We start from the raw sequence: 20,451 nt of genomic DNA, 5'->3' as shown, positions 1-20,451 counted from the left end.
GCAAGTTCAGTTTATTTAACTTTCTAAAATTATAATGTACGAAAAGTACTTAGCATTTTGTTTGTCTAAAAGAGAAAGCAGAAAAGCAACAGAGCCAGGAAATAAGATGATAAACGAAAAAAATAAACTGCTCCTTTCTTCATCTCTCAATTCAGCAGTGAGTGCTAAGGAAATACCCTAGAAATTATAACGATAAGAAAGCTTAAAACAATTAAGCAATACGCCTAACATTTCTGGTACCCCAACTGAACAGAGATCATAAAAATCACTGTTGTTACAGAGCAATGATGGATCTACACAGTGAAACTTGACAAGAATAAATACTGTAGAGGGAAGACATTAGAGGAGTAGGGTGAGAGGAGACCCGTCAAAGACAAAAGTGGTTTGGTTTTGTTTTGTTTCATTTTGAAATGGTTACTGTTTTTTAAGCCACTAGGTTTGTTTTTTTTTTTAGGTATGCTTTTTGGTGAGGAAGATTGGCCCTGAGCTACATCTGTTGCCAATCTTCCTCTTCCCCCCGGCCCCCCTCAAAGCCCTGGTACATAGCAGTATAACCTAGTTGTAAGTCATTCTAGATCGTCTATGTGGGATGCCACTACTGCATGGCTTGATGAGCAGTGTGTAGGTCCCCACTCAGGATCAGATCGGCAAACCTTAGGACACCAAAGTGGAACATGTGAACTTAACCACTTGGCCACAGGGCTGAGCCCCAAAAGCGTTAAGTTAAGCACTTATGTAAAAAATGTCCTAATTGTTACTAACTTCTGATTTCATACTTCATACACAAGAATAAAAAACAGAGAACAATTGATTCTAATAAATTACTGTCTCATTATATTTAGAACTATAAAAATCTATTAAGTTGTTTGTTCCCTCTCTTCTTCCATTCATAAGAATTTTTTATTAACTTCTTAAAAGGACATTTCATATTTTCCAAAGCTACAGTTAGCTTGGAAAGGTAACAGTCAGTTACCTTTATATCAGATCAATTAATTCTAGAAAATTGTCAAACGACTCAGGTGTTAGGCAAAGGCTGCAGTTTAATAAAAGAAAGGACTCACTTATTTTCCTCTTTACAACTTACTTCTTTAGCCTCATTACTTTCACATTAAAACTTCCTCTAAAAGTCCCTGTTGTTGCCCAATGATATGATCTACAGAAAAATCACATTTCTATACATTTGTTATGTAATGCACTCTAGTACAAAAACTGGACTGTAAATTCCCACTGAGTACAGCAACATATAGGCAAGTCTGACCACATTATGAATATCTGCACATTTCTTTTAGATAAGATTCAGATTACGGATCAAAATATTTTAAATTTAAACAGTTCATTATATTTCAAATTACCTACTATCTTCAAAATCTTAGATGTTTAGATGTATTTTTCAAGATGTAAAAATAATAGAGCAAAAAAACCCAAAGGACAAAGCATTGTAAGTAAGAGCTTACTTATAAATTTAGGAGACCACGCATGTAGAGTTAGTCCATGCAACATAAACACAAGCATAACAATACTTGTAAGCAAAATTCAGAACTATTCCTCTAACAATTCACTGGGAATTAGTACTAATAACCTTTGTAACTACCACAAAAAATGGCAAATCACACTGTGTTCTTCTTCATATGCAAAGATTACTAAGCACTAGAGAGGAGGACAAAGCTAGCTGCTTTTCAATTACAAGTAATAGACCCGTGCTGATCTAATGTCTTTTCTGACCAATAACGATTGCTTACATGACCATGGTTTAAAGTAAATAGCTAGATTTCTGGTAAGACACTCAGTGAAATGACAAAACAAAATCAGGCTTTGGAGTTTAAAGAGACTTGCTCTCCACCCTGGTTCTGGCACTTAACAGCAGTGTAAACCTAAGCAAGTTACTTCACTTTCTGAGCCATAATTTCTTAGTTTACACACTAGGAATGGCAACGTGCCAGGAACTGTGCCTTCCAGACACTTTAACACATAACACTTGGCTTAATCCTTCTAACAATCATCCACAGATTAAGCAAGGCAATATATGTGCCAAGGCACTCAATGAATGGAACAGTTTTCTGAGGTCAGAAAGAGTCCATGCCTATTGAATGGATGGAAGTAAGTACTACAAATTGTAAATATTACCCACACGTATGGAATAAATTCTTGTGGTCTAGATCTAGAGAAAGATTGAGGGCAACAGGAAAAACAGAACCTGCTCAACAAAATGAATCCCAGCATCACAACTTAGTTCAGATCAGTATATCAAGCTCTTTACTAACAAGGTCTTCAGCTCACTCTATCAGGTGAGTGTACTTCTGTATGTAAATAAAGCTGGAAATGCCGTTAGAAGTCAAATAATCTTTATTTTAACAGAAGTGTTACAGTAAGTGATTTCTTCAAGATCAAGAGCATATCTTGAATTAAAAAATCATGTCTCCTAATTGCTGGCAGGTGCTTATAACACCTCAAAACTGCAAAAACCTACACCTTTTCCTAGAATCAGAAGAACATGGGATTCAGTCCTTACTCTGCCACCAAAAAGGGTGACCCTTAGCGGTTCCTTGTCTGTAATATAGGAACAATGACAGTAAAATTCCCTACTTACCTCTCAGGGTGGTCATTAAAATTAAAGGAACAAAATAAGTGTGAAACCCTAAAAATATTAATTACATGTTAATAGTAACAATAATGATTTAATTTTTTTAGCTGTCTTGAAATACTCTAATAATAATTAAAATTTCCTTAGATGACACAGAGTAAATGTAGCATAATGAAGTAACTATATATTTGATTTTCTAATGTCAGAAAATAGGTCAACAAATTGATTACAGATAGAAGATTCTTACTGCTGCACAATACACTTCCCCCACCATCTATGTCTCAAATACATTTTATTCTCTTAATTTTTCATTTTCCAATAATGTTTATCGGGGAGGAGTGCATTCTGCTCATTTAGAAGATCTGTGTTGCCAGTATTCTTAACTTATGTATCTTTCTAACTGAAACTAAAGCAGGGTTCAGAAACCCAGGGTTCATACGCTCTGCTGGGAAAAGCTCCGTCACTCCCTCAGGCATTCTGAGGGAGAATACAAAGATACTTGCTTCAAAAACTATAGTCAGATGGGAAGAGAGAAACACTTATCAATCAGGAGAAAAAAGGCGACTGCTCTGGCATATCTATATATATCTTCCTAAAAGATACAATTCATATTTCCTTTTAAGATAAGAAAAGATTAAAATAACCATATATCAACTTAGATAAACATGGATCCTAAACCTCTGAACTTAGAAAATCTAAACTAAGACTAAATGATCTAATAACAATATTCCAGATGTAGTCATGAGAAAGTTTATGAATCTAGTGGAAAGTCTCCATTCACAAAGTTTTATAAGAATTAAAACAGTTAGGGGCCAGCCCTGTGGCCGAGTTCGTTGAGTTCACATGTTCCACTTCAGTGGCCCAGGGTCTCAGTGGTTCGGATTGTGGGCGCGGACCTAGCACCACTCAGCAAGCCATGCTGAGGCAGCGTCCCACATAGCACAAGCAGAAGGACCGGCAACTAGAATATACAACTACGTACTGGGAGCTTTGGGGAGAAGAAGTTAGAAAAAAAAGAGATTGGCAAACGATGTTAGCTCAGGTGCCAATCTTAAAAAAGAAAAAGAAAAAAGAACTAAAACAGTTAAGACTGTTGGAAAAGATATATGGTTTACCCGAACAACTTTCACCAGCTATGACTGTTTACTCCACACGATTTTAGACTCTACCCAGAGGACTCACTTTATTAGAAGACAATTTCTAACTTTTTGACAAGTACCCTCTCTTCAACTACTTCACTCAACTGATGTTCAGGCTTTCATATCAGCCCTTCCTTATTTATTTTATCCTTTCCATATTCTTTTCTTTTTTTTTTGAGGACGATTAAGCCCTGAGCTAACTAATGCCAGTCCTCCTCTTTTTTTTTTTTTTTTTTGCTGAGGAAGCCTGGCCCTGAGCTAACATCTGTGCCCATCTTCCTCTACTTTATATGTGGGCCGCCTACCACAGCACAGCGTGCCGAGCAGTGCCATGTCCGCACCTGGGATCCGAACCGGCGAACCCCGGGCTGCCAAGAAGGGGAACGTGTGCACTTAACCACTGCGCCACCGGGCCAGCCCCATGTTCTTATTTTTATGTTTTCTAAATATACCAAGGGATGTAGATCCTCAATCATTCTTAGTTATTTCCGCTCATTTAGGCCAACTTGCTAAAATTCTAAGTGGTAACTTTTCCATTTGTGCCACAGAGGAAAATAGTAGTAAGATGAGCCATGAGGAAGTCATTATATGAATCTTTTGTAGAGGATGGTGATGGCTAAATTTGCAAGCAGAAAAATTCTAGACTTCAATAAAATTTGATCATCTTTTTGTTGAAAACTCTTGGTTCAGTTTGATAACTTTCTTTGATTTCTTAAAGGGTTTTACTTATTCCTTACGAAACACTCCTCTATATCCTCCATTATTTTCTTCTTTCTACCAGTTTATACATGACTTTCCCCAGACAAAGAAGAAGTTCACTGCACTAATAAGAATGTTACTTTCTTACCTTACACTAAAGAAACTATAAAAAATGGACACAGCCATTTCCCTGTTACATGAAGGAAGAGTGTAGAAAAGATACTTTTCAGGACCCCCTGCAGGCAAAGGAGAAACTAGTTTTTTTTTTTTTTGCTGGAAAGATTCGCCCTGAGCTAATATCTGTTGCCAATCTTCCTCTTTTTTTTTTTTTCTCCCCAAAGTCCCAGGACTTAAGTTGTATATTCTAGTTGCAAGTCCTTCTAGTTCTTCTCTGTGAGCTGCCACCACAGCATGGCTACTGACAGACGAATGGTGTGGTTCCACATCTGGGCACTGAACCTGGGCCGCCAAAGCAGAGCACCCTGAACTTTGAAAACTAGGCACTCGGGGCTGGCTCAAGAAAGTAGTTTTTAAAAACTGTAAAACTACTGACAATATCTTACACTCTCAAGTTACCTTTCTCAACTTTTGTATTTTTCCAGTTAAAACCTTCACTGATTAAAAAATTGGGCACCACTTTTTAAAATGTCATTAACGCAAAAACTGGTACCATAATTTTTAACCAACAGCTAAGAATTTTTATAAAACAAATACAGCATATACTTACAAATGTCTAGTATGGAAGTATTACGGTATTAAAAAAGAGTATCTAAAATAGGAGGACAGAAATCCTCAGTTCTAATCCCAGCACTATTTACAGCTAGATGTGGAACGTAAGGTCAGTCACTGAATCTCCCTGTGGCTCTCAGTTCCTTCATTAATATAATGTGAGCTTTCAACAAGGCACCTTTGAAAACTAAATTCTAAGACTGTAAGAAGAGATGATTCACGATAGAACCCACTTTTCTACAGTCTGAGCTACAACTATAGAAAGAAGTTACCTGAATTCTTTTATGTTTACTAAGTTGTAAAAATGTGGGAACCAATTCAAGTCTAGATACAATGATAAGGTTGAAAGCAAATTTACCTGATGAACAAACAAACATTTCAACAGGGGTACCACAAGTATTTTCATATCTGTGTAAAGGTGGACAATATTAATACACTCAAAGATTTTCATGGAACAGTATAAACTTTCTGTGGTTCAGAAATACTGGGTTAAAGGTTACTTCTTGGAGCTTTCAGAACTGGAGGATATACAAAGAGTTAATCAACAAGCACAGTGTTTTCACAAAGATTTTTCTGAAAAGGATTTAGAGACTTTTATAGCCAGAAACAATTAGGGAATACTTGTTTCACTATTTCCTTTAAACCAGAAGACGGCTATATATTTAAAATAAAATTGCAATATGAAAGTCTGCTAAAAGCACTTTTTTTTGTTGTTCGTGCATTTTGTTTGTCACCCAATGTCATACTAACAACTCTGCATCTCATTCTAAAGCACATTATACTGCAAGATAAAGTGAAAAAGACCATTTTTTGTTTCCCCAAGGGGGAAGTACTTCTGTTAAAAGCATCTTTTTATGAGACTACTCTTTCTGAATTACCAATAATGCAAACCAAAGAATTAGATACTGTACTCTAAAATTTAATATTTGTTCAATTCTTATTCATATCCTATAGACATCCCATGTGTACAAGGGAAAAGTAAGCTAAATGCTTAAACGTACTTAAGAACCTGAAAGATTGAACATTTCTATCCTTCAATCAGCAGGCTGTCAGGTCATGAGTACTCACTTTGCAATAAAAGTTTCCCTGTCTTTCCTATTATTATAACTCAGCTCAGTTAAGAAGAAAGAGATGGTCCACAAAGAAAATGGCCTGATTATATAGAACTTTATCTTTAATAAGGCTAGACAAACTAATTTCAAACACTACACGTAAAATCAAGAATTAATGAGTTTTTTTAAAAACAAAACTAATAAACTGTTAAAACTACACTCACAAGTTTGAATATCAAGATCAGAGATGAATTAAAAATGAAATTAACGAAATTAAGATGAAAGAAATCAATTACATTTTTCTTTAAATGCTTACCTAATACTTTACTATGATTTAAATCAATTCTATTTTCTGAGAAGATCTAATATTCAGGAATAAGTATGCTTTCCAAAAGAATTCAATTAGATATCTGTAGAAACTGTAACACTGAATCTCTGAACCAAGACAAATCTGTAAAAGGTAAAATCGAACCTTGAACATTTTTCTCCTTCTGATATCCAACTAGCAACGGCCAAAAATAATGAGTTCTGACAGGAAAACCTTCTTCCTTCAGTGCGTTCATTAGAGCTTTTGCCAAATCTGAAAGAGATATCATAAAGTATTACAAAGCTACCTCAGCAAAACTCATTTGTGTCGGTTAATTATGAAAATACAGTACCGGGTTTATTGGCCAGTAAAGCACACTGGAGTGTGAACTGCAAAGCAGAGGTGTGCATCTGAGCATCCTTCAGCTTCTTACAGTAGTGCTTCAGCTTCTCCACAGGCTGGGAAAAAAAGGCACCACGTCAGCTGGATCTGCAAATATACCATTTGATCTCCTGCAAATATTCTACCACTTCTGAGATGGAAAGTTTGAACCTCTCATCCTTTCTACCCAATAATCTTGCAACACAAAAACAAAGTTTTCATGTTTATAACTGGTCTTAACTTCATAATATGTTCTTATATTTCGAAAAATCTTATTTCACTGCCTATTACACAGTCTAAAAAGTAAAAACAGACAGCATACCGTATCCATAGTCACACAGTGTCGTAAAAAAAAACTGCCAAAGTCATTCAGACCGTCTTCCCTTGATATAGGACATGCTAATAAAATCTGCAATGCTGTATCTTCCAATTTTTCAGTGACTAAAAGCAAAATGAGATTCATTGCATCTGGGAAGAAAACAAAGACATCTTTTGTTACTGAACTGAACAATATTTACACTGCAACCAACATGAATGACAAACTCAGAAACTGCAAACACCACAAGGACGCATCTGCCTACATAGCAATGAGACACTTCCAAATCGAAACACTCCCATGTGTCCGTCAGCTCAAGCTTTTCCAGCTTATTAAGCCGACATTAAAAGAGTCCTATGTTCATCTACCACAATCCCCTATTGTTAGAGAGACAAACTATTTCCATCACGTAAGAATAGTAACTCCACTTTTTAGAAAAATCATGAAAATAAATTTTTTAAAACTACCTGGAATATATCTTCTTTCATATGTAATTTTTTCCAAAATTTCTGAGACATATTGAGGATACCCAGCTTTACTGAAGCTAAAGATAATTTGAAATAAATCACGGTCCATAAGATAAAGATCAGACTTCTCCACCTTCTCCAGAGTCTACAGACAGTTCCAGAAAGTAGAAGAACAAGTTAGAAACCAGTGTTTATTTATTAAAAACAAATAAATTAAAATATCAAGATTAAAAAAGTTAGGAACACATACCATCTCAAGTTTTAGGACTTCTTTTACAAAACAGAAAATATTCTATTTCAACAATAACTGTTACATCAACATCAAGGTACCAAACTATAGTAAGAATTTTCCTTTGATACTATTGTCTATAAGATTTATCTTTAAAAACAGGTATAGGGGCCAGCTCCGTGGCCGAGTGGTTAAGTTTGTGTGCTTCGCCTCGGCAGCCCAGGGTTTTGCTGGTTTGGATCCTGGGCGTGGACCTAGCACCACTCATCAAGCCATGCTAAGGCGGCATCCCACACACCACAACTAGAAGGACCCACAACTAAAATACACAACTATGTACTGGGGGCCTTGGGGAGAAGCAGGAAAAAAAATAAATAGAGGAAGATGAGCACAGATGTTAGCTCAGGGCCAATCTTCCTCGGCAAAAGGAGGAGGATTGGCAGTGGATGTTAGTTTAGGGTTAATCTTGCCCCCCCCCCCAAAATAAAACAAATTAAAAAAAAAAATTAAAATAACATAAAAACAGACATAAACTACACTTTTCTGCTTCACGCAAAACATAAGTTCATACAAATGATTTTAAAGTATGTTTATTTACATACCTGCTTAACATGGTCAATGTCACCCTTCTCAGCATATGCATTCAATAATGCTAGGTACGTATCTGGACCAGGCTCAATTCCAGCCTCTTTCATCACTGTTAGAATATTTTCTGCATTCTCCATATCTCTGTAAGTTAATTCAAAGAATACAAAACAGATTAGTATAACACTTCCAAATACAATGTTATCATTCAATCTAAAATGTATTACCCTATGTTTATCGAAATTAAAAAATTCTTATGTACCATTTAGAATCATAACATCAGAAAAAGATAAATACATATTAAACTGGTTATAGGTTTCTGAAATAATAAAGGTCATAAACATCTCAAATTTTTACAGATAACCATTCCAAAAGAGAGATCAGATTGTATAATAATTACACAGACATTGAATAACGTGCCCTCTTTCACTAAGGATGTTATGACCCAAATTTACCTTTTTAAGGAAGAATAATATTTAGTAAATTATTCTTCAAAAATAACAATATTTGCCAAGGCACCAGCACAGCAGTTAATAAACTTTACAAAGTCAGTTACTTTAGATTAGGCCCAATTTTAAAATTGAAAATTTTCAAATAAAAGTTTTATGAAACAGATAAGTTTAAGTGTAAGTTACTCAAAACTTTGCATGTTCGACCTCATGCACTCAAGATTTTTTTTGAGGGGGTACACAAAAAGAGTTTAAGAATTTTCTACAATAACTTTCTATAATTTAAACTTCACTTGAGAACAAAACCTTAGGTTGAACATTACCCAGCTCTTGCATGCCCTGTAACAAGGGCACTGAACACTGCCTCTGTGACTGGGAGATCCTTAGTCTTCATAAAGCCAAGAATCTTACTGCAATAAAAGAGAAATGAAGAAACTCCTTGGAAAGATACTTCAAAAATACCTTCTACCACACATACACACAAAATCTCACTCCCTCATATTATAGCAACAGTCTTAAAGTACTCTTTTTCAAACTAGGCAATTATTAAAAATCTCACTATTTCATCTATACCAGCAATTAACCTTTAAAAAGTATAAAGTTTAATAAGCTTCATTTAGTTAAAAATGAGACTGTACATTTCAATTTATCCCTTACTTCCTAAACCCTCCATCCAAAAGTAGCAATAAATTTTACACAAGCAGTGAAATGTCACAACTGATTTTATATGAATCAGTGAGATAAAGAGAATATTACCAGTTTCATAAATGAACAGTTTAAATGGCTAAGAACATTTCCTTTAGGAAATATTAATAATACAAAAAGTAAAGCCAGCTTTATACCTCAACAATTTTAAACCTCTGCTCCAGTAAATCAAATTTTTAATTAAAACAACAATTTTCACCTATCTTTCCCCCTTACCTAATTTTATATTTTATCTAAGTCTTATTACCAAATTTGCTAGAGCAAAACACTTCTGAAGTCATTTCCCTTACTAAGAAGAAACTTCTTAGGTGTACAAGACTTACAAATTTGTTTGCTTAAACACACATTTATGGAGCTCCATACCTGGCACCTTCAATGTCTCCTACATTACAATAAGCAGCAATCAACCTCTGGTATGTCACCTGTTAATGAAATGAGCCAGTTTATATTTTTCCAATGATATTTTTTTCTGGGTAAAAAAAAGTGACGTGACCAATACATATTTACAACAGCAACTACCTACTCGATTTGGTTGAATGTTTGCTTCCTCCATTTTTGCCAGGAAGTCAGTTGGTGAAAATTTATATTCATTTTGAAGGTAGACTTTAAGTAAAGCATTATAGTGACTTACATCATACACAGTACCTACAAATGAGATTTAAATCAAATTTTTAGAAAAGCACTTAAAATCATATCCATTATCATAGCTAAAATATGTGCACTTAAATTTAGCAAACACACAAAAAGGGTAAAATGATCACTTCAGCGTTTCACCCCATCCTTAGATCTATCTCTATAAAAGTCTGGTCAGAAAAGAGCAAGCTAAGCATATAAGACAGTAATTACCGAATTACAGTACAGTTATAAGTAACTGCCTATTCAGATATTAATGTCTCTTACTTATGAAGCAGAGTATTCCCTTCCCGTTAGAAAATGCTGACAATACCCTTGTATTTAAAGTGACTGAAAGACTTTTCTATGTAAAGCAGTCCTTGCCACAGTACAGACACACTAAGATGCCCAGATTGTGACTGAGGTTGTTTTATAGAGGTAGGACTGCACTGGCAATTTTGCTTATTTACTAACCAGGCTACTCAAAGACTTTATTTGAAGGCTCCATTTCCATGCTATTTCCACTTGCTAAACCACCACTTCTAGTCTACTATTGTTTATTACCTGTATTCCAAGGCCCTTTGTTTTCTTTCAGTGTCCACCCAGCCTAAGGCCACATCAATTAAGGTTACTATTCAGTCTTGCTCTATTCCACTCATGACTTGGTCATTTTATCAATCCAGTGCTAAACATGTTTTACTAAATTATGATGAACTAATTTTCATATCTTTATTCAAGTGCCCGTGGCCACACAAGCCTGTGATCAGTATCTGGTGTCAGTTTGAGATTCTAGGCAGCTGAGACCTATTCTACTAAATTAATTTTGTTTTTATCTTAGTAGAGATGTAGAGTGCTTACTATGTTTCAGGCACTGTGCTAGATGCTATGCACACAGAGGCTCAGTTTCTTTCCACAAACACCCTTGAGGCAGGTTCTATCATCCCCATCTTACAGATGAGGAAAACTGACTGTTGCACTTGTCCAAGGCCACACAGCTAGTAAGTGACCACAGATCTGAATGCAGGTGGTGTGCCTTAAGCGCCTAATCTCTTAACCATTGTAACACTTTATACAGGGCCTGATAGGGAACCATGTGCAATTCAACATCTGCAATGTGATGATTATGCAACAAGGTTACCATAGAGTGTCTGAAAGCTTCTTTTAAAAAATCATTACCTCAAGCTGAACTCGAACAATGGTTGGCTATAGCTCTAAGGCTGAAGGAAACAATATTCTATAATTTTGTAAAGGCATTCACTCTAGTTTGTTGGAGAAGCTGAGGAAACTACTCAAAACCCAGAAAAGTAACATCTATTCTAGCTTTTCATACAAATTTCAGTCAAGATCAATGTTCAACATAACTCTACTGGGTTTCATTTCTTTATTTCTGTCACACTGGCATAGTTCTATGACGACAAAAATGTTTCTGTGAACTTCAGTAAAAATTTTTATCCTCATAGTTACTATTATGTCTGTTAATTTCATAGGTCATTTCTTGAAAAAGAGAATTTTTTTAAAAATACATATTGTATCTTTTGTAGTATGAATTAAGAACATCTAGAACTGTCTAAAATTCAAATTAAAAACTCAAAACTTAGAGACATAATCTTAAAAGATCCTACTTTAATAATCAAAAGCTAACAACAGCATTTCCTTATGTATCTTACCATATACCCTTATACTTTCAATAACAATTTCTCACGTCTCTGGCTCTGCTGTCTGTAACTTTTAATGTTTTGACAGTATGTTCTTGTTCAAACTCTGGATAATAATTTTGTACATTATCATCCACTTGCATTTATCTTATACTTATTTTGTTCAAACGTGAAGGGATATTCTAAAATATTCCTATTTTGTACAAAAGCCGGGTTTCCTGCCTAGATCAGAGCTCACTCTTTCATTGGTATAATTTGGATAATTATTCCCTCCTCCATGTATCACACTGTGCTTTCTCACAAGATTCATTTGCCATTTTTCTGTCATCTCGCAGAGCTTTAAAAATTATTTCTAGTTATACTAATTAGTTTGGCATTTTACTGTGCAAGAAAAACGTGATGTCATCTAAAAACTTAAAGATGTCACTATATGGTCCCCCTTATCAAGATCATAGTATATGACTATATTAAATATGGACCTGTCCTAATACCAATACTTAAAAACACATTTGCACCTTTTTGTTCAGAGTTGTCTTTATCCCTACCTTTGTCTCTAAATCAGAGTGCTACTGATTAAGGTTTTTTTCAATCCCAAATAAATTATTTTAACAGCATTTTATAAGAAAGTGTTTTCTAAAACACTTTTCCAAAGTAATTTAATCACTTTGTAAATTAACTTATCTTTTTCAAAATGTGATAATTCTCTTAGAGAACTTTTCCTTTTAAGTTAGATTCAACTGACTGCCCCCAAGAAGTGGAACTGGGCTGGGGATCATAGGGTGAAGCCTTGAACTATAAACTTCACTGAACCTTTTGAATTTTGAACGATGTTAAGATATTTACTATTTAATGGAGTAAAATTTAAATTAAAAAAAAAAATCAAGTTAAATTTGCCTGACCATCTTCTACCATTTGAATTAATACTACTTTAGTACTCAACATGTGCAAAATGCTGAAAAGTTCACGGGAAAGATTCAAAGATGATTAAGATACAATCATGAGCCTCCAAGAGAAGAATATCTATCAACACAGGTACACAATTCTAATACAAAGCAACTGATGGTAACACCAAGGGAATACGAGAGACAATAGTCTGGAGTGGAGATAAAACTCCAGAATGCAGGGATCTAAACCATGGCTTGAAAAACACGTGAAAGAGCGAGAAACAAAGGACATTGCAGACAAGATGAACAATATGAACAAAAATAGTTAAGGAGACTTAGATATTACCATAGTGTGGCCAAAGAAGTACAGCAGAGAAACTCTGTTTTTAAGGACTTAGCACATGGCAAAACTGAGATGACAGTCCACCACTTCCAACATTCCCCCCTCCAGTCCAGATGTCTCAATTCCAGTCTCAAATCTGTCAAGAGCTCATTCTGTAACTTTGGACATGTTACCTAAGCTAAAACATTTCTTACAACTTTACAAGTCTGTGAATAAGAGTCACGCTGGCAACCTAGCAGGCTTCTGGCAATATTAATTCAGTATTTATCAAGTGTCATATGTACAAAGCCTTGTGCTCTGGCAAAGAGGAAAACAAAGAAGTTATGGATTCTACCCTCACTAAGGATAAACATGGAATATTTAAAGGAAAATATGTTTGTGAGCAATTGTAATATAATAGACTATAATACATGTCTATCTTTCATTGAGGTGTTGACTGCTGTGTAAAGGCTTTTATGGATTTTAGAACATAAACTTCTCAAAAGTATTTCTCCCAGTTCAAATGTCCTTTTTAATTACATGACTTAATGACATACATTTCCAGCTTTTATAAAGTCAATTCTTTTTTTTTTTAAAGATTTTATTTTTTCCTTTTTCTCCCCAAAGCCCCCCGGTACATAGTTGTGTATTCTTCGTTGTGGGTTCTTCTAGTTGTGGCATGTGGGACGCTGCCTCAGCGTGGTCTGATGAGCAGTGCCATGTCCGCGCCCAGGAATCGAACTAACGAAACACTGGGCCGCCTGATACGGAGTGCGCGAACTTAACCACTCGGCCACGGGGCCAGCCCCCATAAAGTCAATTCTTTATCTTCACTTTTCTGCTGCTTTTACACTTAGAAAACCCTTTTCTATTCTGAAATCCAATATTTATCTCTATTTTTTTAAATTTAGAAAAAATGAAAGTCATCAAAATTAATTCTACATAAATTAAAAACTGTACAATGAAGCTATCTTTATTCTACACTTTATATAGGTCTACAGATTTCTTGAAAGATAGTCTTAGATACTTTATGTAATTGTGCTATACTTAACTGGATCCTTTTATCCATTTTATTTTCTAACTAGGAAAAGTTATGGATTCTTTAACATTTAATATGTCCAACTACTTAACTGTAAGCTGATTTACTGGGATTTTAAAGGTAAATAATCACATCGCCTAAAAAATAATTTCTAAGTATTTGTTTCACATCTTATTTCACTGCCATTATACATGAAACTAGTTGCTAGCTTTAGATTTTAACATGTTAAAGAAGCATCCTTCTATTTTTTATTAGGATTTTTTTAAATCAGGAATAAACACTAGATTTTATCAAATAGTCTTATTTTTTGAACAGGTGCTACATTCATATGGTTCAAAACTGAAAAAGCATAAAATGGTATAAAGTAAAAATTGTATCCAGTTTTCATCACTCTTCCAGAAATATTTTAATATTGTATGCATATATACAGATTGTTTCTTCAAAACGGTAGCATACTATATTGTTCTGCACTTTAACTTTTATTTATATTTTGGAGAATATCCTCCATTAGTGTACGACTGAGCTCAAGCTCCTTCATTTTTTAACAGTTGCACAGTATTCCATTTTATGTACAATCCATAATTTATTCGTCCAATCCCCTAGTGAGGAACATCAGAGTCAGTTCCAGTGTCTTTGGACAACAGTGTCTTCTGTTACAAACAAACCGCAATGAAGAATATCCTTTTGCATATGTGAGCATATCTGTATCTAAATTCTAACAAAGCAACAGCTTGGTCAATGGTGTATGCATTTACAACTTTGACAGACCAAATGCCTTCCTATTTTGTTCTTTTTCTTTTTAATTTACCATAAAAGTAATACTTGTCATGAAAATTATTCTTAATGCCCCTAGATGTCACTATAATTCACCAAATCATATTACAAAAAAATTACAAATCAAGTAGTCCTTCCATAAATTTGAATTATAGCATTTATGTAAAGAAACTCTTTTTTACTAAAAGTGTCTACACCTTTTATACACAACATATATTCAAAGAATCATACCCAATTTCTGAAGTTTGTCCCATATCCTATGGGCAAATTCTGTTCTCTCTGAGAGCTTTAGTTCAGGCAACAAAGAACCACAGCTGCGCAGTAGAAGCAAGGCTTGATTACCACCCGGGCTACCTATGAAAAAAGGTGAATGGATAACGTTTAAAATAGTACCAATATCATACAGATAAATATAAAAACTTAAACTGAAATCTGTAAATATTCAAAAATCTCCCATTTCACTAAAGATAATACAGTACTGGGAGTCCCTGTAAACTAGAAAAATCCTATCCTAATCCACAAGTATCATTTACGATGTCACTAAAAGTTACAAATTTTTACTCTTCTTTCTTAAGAAGCTAGGGTTATGAATCCATGTAATCTGCAAGTCTCTATAGAATACAAAAATACAAAGAACCTAATTTATAAGCAGTTTACTGCAATTCAAAGACTACCCTTCTCAGTATCTCAAGAAAAACAGTACAAATCAGTATAACTAAAACCCATGAATATGAAATTTAGGTTTATAATCAGTTACCAAAAAAACATCAACTTCCTTCTCCCTTTATCCATGACCTTTATCTACACGTCCCTGAAAGCTGACTTTAAAATAAAACAAAAATAAAAATAAACCACTTATTGCATGATTCCATGTATATGAAGTATCCTGAATAAGCAAATCTACAAGGACAGAAAGTACACTAGTGGTTGCCTAAGGCTGAAAGGGATGGGGGTTCTGGAGCTGAGGCTAGCATGTGGAGGTTACTTTTTGGGGTGACGAAAGTGTTCTAAAATTGATTGTAGTGACAGCTGTACAACTCTGAATAAATCAAACAGAGAAAATGATAAAACAGTCTTTAAATGCACTTAATTTTAACTGATACCTCTTTGGTGTTCTTCATCATTAGATTCTAAAGCTTCTTAGCATGACTGAAATCCAGGCATGGGCTTTAAGTAGCTGATGAATGCTCTGAAACTATCTGCAAAATTACATGTGTGTTTGCACGTGGGCTTTGAGGGGTGGGGGCAGTATAGGACTTACAAGCTTCCAGCAGATTATCAAAGTTGCACAAGTGACTCAAATAGATTTTAATAGCTAAGTGAAAATGAAAGGGAAATAATGATTATCAGTCTTTCTAGAAATTTGCCATATGTGATCATCTTAGGGAAAGCTGACACTACACAATGAAAGATAAGAAAAACTAATATCTTTCAATTTACCACTGAAAGTGACTGTTTTATAAACTGTGGAAAGCAAAGACATTTTTTGTTTGCTGATTTTGAAATAAATATCTGAAACAATGTTTTAGTTACACAGAACTTTGCCCTAATGAATTGGAAAGAAAGACCACAATCATAACATAAAATCAGGAAGGATGGAAAGAACAAAATTAAAAGTAGCAAATAACACACTCTACAATGAGTTTGCCCCCAAACAAGTACTTATGAAGCTCAACTTTCTGAAGAGAACACTTTGAAATACCTGAGTGGCAGGTGTTATCAAAGACTTTCTGTAGAAGAGTCTTTGGGATGCGGCCAGTTCTTCTGACAGAATTATCTAGTCTCATTAAAGCCCAATCAAATTGACTGGCATTCCTTCTATGTGAAGAAGTGGGCTCCTCTTGAAGATAATTCTTTTTTTCAGCAGCAATGGCATACAGCCTGGCCTGGCTCAGTAGCCCTCTATAAAATGAAACACAATTAGTAATAAACTAAGTCCACTACTATCCATATAGATCACCTTTTTGAGCAAAATTTATACAAAGTTTTTTTATTAGTTACTAAATACACAAATTCATAGTGCAATAGCAAAAATGCTCAGAAGTATAAACTGGCAGGAAAGAAAGTTTTGACTTTTGCTTTAAGTAAAACCACATGCACACATGCAAATTGTATGCAAAGTAAATCTCTTGAATAATTGTTGGACAGTACCTTGATAACCTTCCACATGGAATGATTTCAAGTTAAGACACTAAGACAGTGTGTTTTTAAGTGTTTTTTTGATCTCCCTTAACCAAAACCAGGTTCATGAAGGAAAATGAAGCAGTTTATGCTACAAAGCTCTTCTCACCTCTATAAATGAGACAAGAGACTAAAATATATCTAAAATTTTGATAACTACTTTCCAATGTTTTCTAGGTAAGCTCATTACGAATTTAAAAGATCAATGTCCAAGTTAAAATCATGCAGTTTTTTAAAGGATCACTCAGGACAAAAGAATTTCCCATCTGTCCAAAAGAAACAGATGTTAAAAAAAAATATGATGTTAAAACAGATGTTAAAAAGAGATAATGTTTCAGTTCTCAATTCATATCTGCTTTTCATCTGTCAAAATGCTAGTTACATACTTTTCTAATTACTTTAACAACTGCAACCATCAAAAATAAAACTAAATTTCTGGTGTTACATATCATTAATTTTCAGGAAGTCAAAAGAAAAAATGTTCACAAATTAGGTAAGGTCAGACTAGTACATGTATATTTATAAAGAGCAAACAACCTTTAAACCATTCAATATTTTAACTATAGAGTCTAACATGCAAGCCAAATGCTCTAAAGCATGAAGTCAGAGGTTTTCCATGTTGTAGACATACAGATTGTACCTGATTTACAAATATCAGACTTAAAAATAACCCTTATGTGTGAAGGAAACCCTGTCATAAATCTCTGAATTGAATCTAAACTTTCTTTGCATTCAAATATCACTTACACAAAATTTCTAATTTGCAGAGATTTACATATTTACTCCAAAATATCTTAAACTTTCCAATAGCAGCCAGTAAGTATAACTAAGTAATATACACTAAGCATATATTAACTAAGTATAATGTAAAAATACTCTACTTATTAATCCAGGAATGCCTTTAGGATGACAATCACATTTTCTGGCACACGCACATTTTTACCTCAGCCAATTACCAAATCAAATATTTACATAGTAGTGAGTTTAAAAATGAAACTGTTGGTTTCCTGTCCTATGTTATTAACCTGGAAAACCAGTCACAAATTGAATGATTAAGTATGTGATGTTACATTAAAGAAAGCTACACCATTAAGTTTCACCATAAGGTTATATAAAACACAGAGGCAGAAACCGATACTAGACTAGATAGTCTACCACCGTAATCTGGGACAAATTACAACCACTCCGGCCATCAATGATGCCACCTATGCAAGTAAATAGATTGAAAAACAAAAGAAAACATCAGGATACCAACGAAATAAGACAATGTCTTATCTTTATGAACCTAATGACAGCATGTTGTAGATGGCTAATTGATTAAAGTTTGCTAAATAAACTGAATTAATCAACTGCTAGATTACTACCTAAAACCACAGACGATACACTCCTACATACAATTATCCCTTATTTTCAAAGGTTTTCTCTGGCTATTTATCCGGCTACTGGATCAGCTGTTACCAAATTATGCCCTTGTTAGTCAGGCAAACACAAAATAATATTATTTTAAATCATCCAAAACAATGTGTCAAGTCCAGGTTAGTATACAATAATATTGTTCAACAACAAAGGTCACTTAACAGAGAGATTTCAAAATCATAGTGAAGTACATCTGCCAAAGTTTTTTACAAAACCCAAATCTGATAAACTATGAAAGACCATAAAAATAAAGCCTTTGTGGCTTAATATCCATAATATATAAAGAACTCTCATAACTCAACAACAAAACATCAAACAACCCAATCAAAAAATGGGCTGGAGACATGAACAGACATTTCTCCAAAGAAGATATACTGATGGCCAATAGGCACATGAAAAGATGCTCATCATCGCTGATCATCAGGGAAATGCAAATCAAAACTCCACTAAGATATCACCTTACACCCGTTAGAATGACAAAAATATCTAAAACTAATAGTAACAAATGTTGGAGAGGTTGCGGAGAAAAAGGAACCCTCATACACTCCTGGTGGGAATGCAAACTGGTGCAGCCACTATGGAAAACAGTATGGAGATTCCTCAAAAAATTAAAAATAGAACTACCATACGATCCAGCCATCCCACTACTGGGTATTTATCCAAAGAGCTTGAAGTCAGCAATCCCAAAAGTCCTATGCACCCCAATGTTTATTGCAGCACTGTTTACAATAGCCAAGACGTGGAAGCAACCTAAGTGTCCAGCAACAGACGAATGGATAAAGAAGATGTGGTACATATATACAATGGAATACTACTCAGCTGCAAAACAGAACAAAATCATTCCATTTGCAATAACATCGATGGACCTTGAGAGAATTATGTTAAGTGAAATAAGCCAGCAAGAGAAGGACAATCTGTGTATGACTCCACTCATATGAGGAATTTAAAATTATGGACTAAGAACAGTTTAGTGGATACGAGGGGAAAGGTGGGGTGGGGGGTAGGCACAAAGGGTGAAATGGTGCACCTACAACATGACTGACAAACATTAATGTACAACTGAAATTTCACAAGATTGTAACCTATCAATAACTCAATAAAAAAAAATAAAAATAAAAATAAAGCCTTTGCTAAAATGCAGTTTTAAAACGTAAGATCAGGGGCCGGGCCAGTGGCACAGTGGTTAAGTTTGCACATTCTGCTTCGGGGGCCCGGGGTTCACCAGTTCGGATCCCGGGTGCAGACCTACACACTGCTCGTCAATCCATGCTGTGGCAGGCATCCCATATATAAAGTAGAGGAAGATGGGCACGGATGTTAGCTCAGGGCCAGTTTTCCTCAGCAAAAAGAGGAGGACTGGTGTCAGATGTTAGCTCAGGGCTAATCTTCCTCAAAAAAAAAAAAGTAAGATCAAACAAACAAACATATTTCAGGCAGAAGACAGATGTTAATAAAGCAGCACAACATTCTAAACATTCTACAGCTAATTTTTCCTACAAATAAATCTTCAAGGTAGCCAAGTCTCCTTCACATAAGTGTGCTTGGCCTTAATTACAGTTAGGTTGAAATATGAATTCACTATACAATAAATGGGGGTGAGGAAGTGTTACATATTTAATTAAAGGATTCTTCACTCTTCAAAAGGATTCACCAAGTGCTTCCCTAAGTGACGGTTCTTTCTACATTTATTATTTGGCCCAGAATTTTTCTTAAATTCACTTGAACACACACTGAAGGAACAAGAATTTCATAGCCTGGAATAATAGATAAGTTGTGACAGAAAGGAAAGAAAAGAACAAGCCCAGGGCTTAAGGTGGGTCCATACAAGGCTAGCTCCTACCCATCTTGCACCAGCTGGAATGTACTGCCTCCAAATTCTGATGACCAACTCTGATGTAACCACATAAGGGAAAATTTTATTATCTCATC

At 34.8% G+C, this 20,451-nt stretch overlaps 1 protein-coding gene across 1 annotated transcript in view; it reads right to left on the bottom strand.

Moving 5' to 3' along the window:
- The window catches only part of LRPPRC (leucine rich pentatricopeptide repeat containing), a 107,951-nt gene that overhangs the window by 76,387 nt on the left and 11,113 nt on the right, over positions 1–20,451 (bottom strand). Inside the window, exons 2-11 of the mRNA XM_008515200.2 lie at positions 16,628–16,827; positions 15,157–15,279; positions 10,163–10,284; positions 10,003–10,061; positions 9,258–9,344; positions 8,503–8,629; positions 7,672–7,816; positions 7,211–7,356; positions 6,860–6,965; positions 6,673–6,780 (exon numbers count right to left, since the gene is read on the bottom strand). Of these exons, the coding sequence (XP_008513422.1) occupies positions 6,673–6,780; positions 6,860–6,965; positions 7,211–7,356; positions 7,672–7,816; positions 8,503–8,629; positions 9,258–9,344; positions 10,003–10,061; positions 10,163–10,284; positions 15,157–15,279; positions 16,628–16,827 (1,223 nt within the window). The remainder of the gene's footprint in view (positions 1–6,672; positions 6,781–6,859; positions 6,966–7,210; positions 7,357–7,671; positions 7,817–8,502; positions 8,630–9,257; positions 9,345–10,002; positions 10,062–10,162; positions 10,285–15,156; positions 15,280–16,627; positions 16,828–20,451) is intronic.

This window comes from Equus przewalskii, chromosome 14 (assembly GCF_037783145.1).
Source record: "Equus przewalskii isolate Varuska chromosome 14, EquPr2, whole genome shotgun sequence".
Classification (NCBI taxonomy): domain Eukaryota; kingdom Metazoa; phylum Chordata; class Mammalia; order Perissodactyla; family Equidae; genus Equus; species Equus przewalskii.
The sequence above is the reverse complement of the archived record's forward strand: the minus strand, read 5'-3'. Positions and strand labels throughout refer to the sequence as shown.